General features: G+C 48.7%; 1 protein-coding gene across 1 annotated transcript; it reads left to right on the plus strand.

The window, feature by feature from the left end:
• Positions 1–319: 319 nt before the first annotated feature.
• LOC121842420 (probable JmjC domain-containing histone demethylation protein 2C) lies at positions 320–1,421 on the plus strand. Its single transcript, XM_042312411.1, has 2 exons — positions 320–650; positions 1,228–1,421. The coding sequence occupies exons 1-2, from the start codon at positions 533–535 to the stop codon at positions 1,404–1,406; spliced, it is 297 nt and encodes a 98-aa protein (XP_042168345.1). The 5' UTR covers positions 320–532; the 3' UTR covers positions 1,407–1,421.
• The last annotated feature ends 815 nt before the right edge of the window (positions 1,422–2,236 follow it).

Here is a 2,236-nt window from a genome sequence, read left to right on the forward strand (position 1 = left end):
ATGCAGTGGTTCGCGCTTTCAGTTTCACACGAATGCTGCCATCAATCCACGGTTTCTGGTTTGGGAATGTTTTAATCGTTGCTAAGGGAACGACGTCTTCAACGCACGTTCTAATGAACTCGCACACCGAATCAGCGTATTCGTCAATGTTGTTGTCTGACGCAATACGAAACATATCCCAGTCCACGTGATGGAAGCAGTCTTGGAGCGTGGAATCAGATTGGTCGGACCAGCGTTGGACAGACCTCAGCGTGGGAGCTTCTTGTTTTAGTTTCTGTCTGTAGGCAGGGATCAACAAAATGTAGTCGTGGTCAGCTTTTCCGAAAGGAGGGCGGGGCAGGGCTATATAACACTGTCTAGTTGATCCAGTAGATCCAGCTATATAACACTGTCTAGTAGATCCAGTAGATCCAGCTATGTAACACTGTCTTGTAGGTCAAGTAGATCCAGCTGTATAACACTCTCTCTCTCGCTGTTTTCTCTGTGTGTCGTCTGTCTGTCTGGTCTGGTCTTGTCTAGGTATGATGACCTGATGAGGAATCTGCCCCTGCCTGAGTATTGTGACCCTGAAGGGAACCTCAACCTGGCCTCTCATCTACCCAGCTTCTTCGTACGCCCAGACCTCGGACCACGCCTCTGCTGTGCTTATGGTACGAGCGTTCATTTAACATCGACCAGGCCTCAGGTCACTGTCAATGAACAGGACTCAGGTCACTGTCAGTGAACCGGTCTCAGGTCACTGTCAATGAACAGGCTTCAGGTCTCAGGTCACTGTCAGTGAACCGGCCTCAGGTCTCAGGTCACTGTCAGTGAACCGGCCTCAGGTCACTGTCAATGAACGGGCCTCAGGTCACTGTCAGTGAACCGGCCTCAGGTCACTGTCAATGAACGGGCCTCAGGTCTCAGGTCACTGTCAATGAACGGGCCTCAGGTCTCAGGTCACTGTCAATGAACGGGCCTCAGGTCTCAGGTCACTGTCAATGAACGGGCCTCAGGTCTCAGGTCACTGTCAGTGAACCGGTCTCAGGTCACTGTCAATGCTACACCATCAATATGTGTTTCATTGAAACCTAACAAAGCAGAAATGGAACATGAATGCTGGAATTAAAATGAAAGAAAGACATAGTTTATTCTGAGTTCAATGTCTACTGATAGAGGTCAGATTATCTCCGGAAGCCTTGAATATACATCAACAACATGCTGAAGCTTCCTCCTCTCTCCCTGTAGGAGTGGTAGCGTCTCAGGAGCAGGACTTTGGGACAGCTAACCTTCACAGGGAGGTCTCTGACATCGTCTCTGTCCTGGTGTATGTAGGGGTGGCCAAGGGGAACGGAGTCCTGTCCAAGACGGGTAAGAAGCGAACCAACACTGAACCATGGGCTGTGCTCTATATAGTCAATAGATAACCAACACTGGGCTGTGCTCTATATAGTCAATAGATAACCAACCCTGGGCTGTGCTCTATATAGTCAATAGATAACCAACACTGGGCTGTGCTCTATATAGTCAATAGATAACCAACACTGGGCTGTGCTCTGTATAGTCAATAGATAACCAACCAACATACTTCCGGCGCCGACAGAGATGGCCGCCTCGCTTCGCGTTCCTAGGAAACTATGCAGTTTTTTGTTTTTTTACGTGTTATTTCTTACACTAGTACCCCAGGTCATCTTAGGTTTCATTACATACAGCCGAGAAGAACTACTGAATATAAGATCAGCGTCAACTCACCATCAGTACGACCAAGAATATGTTTTTCGCGACGCGGATCCTGTGTTCTGCCTTACAACCAGTGCAACGGAGTGGATTACATGCAGCGACCCAAAAAAAATGACTCAGAAAAAGAGGGAAACGAAGCGGTCTTCTGGTCAGACTCCGGAGACGGGCACACCGTGCACCACTCCCTAGCATTCTTCTTGCCAATGTCCAGTCTCTTGACAGCAAGGTTGATGAAATCCGAGCAAGGGTAGCATTCCAGAGGGACATCAGAGACTGTAACGTTCTCTGCTTCAAGGAAACATGGCTAACTGGAGAGACGCTATCCGAAGCGGTGCAGCCAGCGGGTTTCTCCACGCATCGCGCCGACAGAAACAAACATCTTTCTGGTAAGAAGAGGGGCGGGGGCGTATGCCTCATGGCCAACGTGACATGGTGTGATGAAAGAAACATACAGGAACTCAAATCCTTCTGTTCACCTGATTTAGAATTCCTCACAATCAAATGTAGACCGCATTAT

Source organism: Oncorhynchus tshawytscha, unplaced genomic scaffold (genome assembly GCF_018296145.1).
Source record: "Oncorhynchus tshawytscha isolate Ot180627B unplaced genomic scaffold, Otsh_v2.0 Un_contig_1927_pilon_pilon, whole genome shotgun sequence".
NCBI lineage: Eukaryota > Metazoa > Chordata > Actinopteri > Salmoniformes > Salmonidae > Oncorhynchus > Oncorhynchus tshawytscha.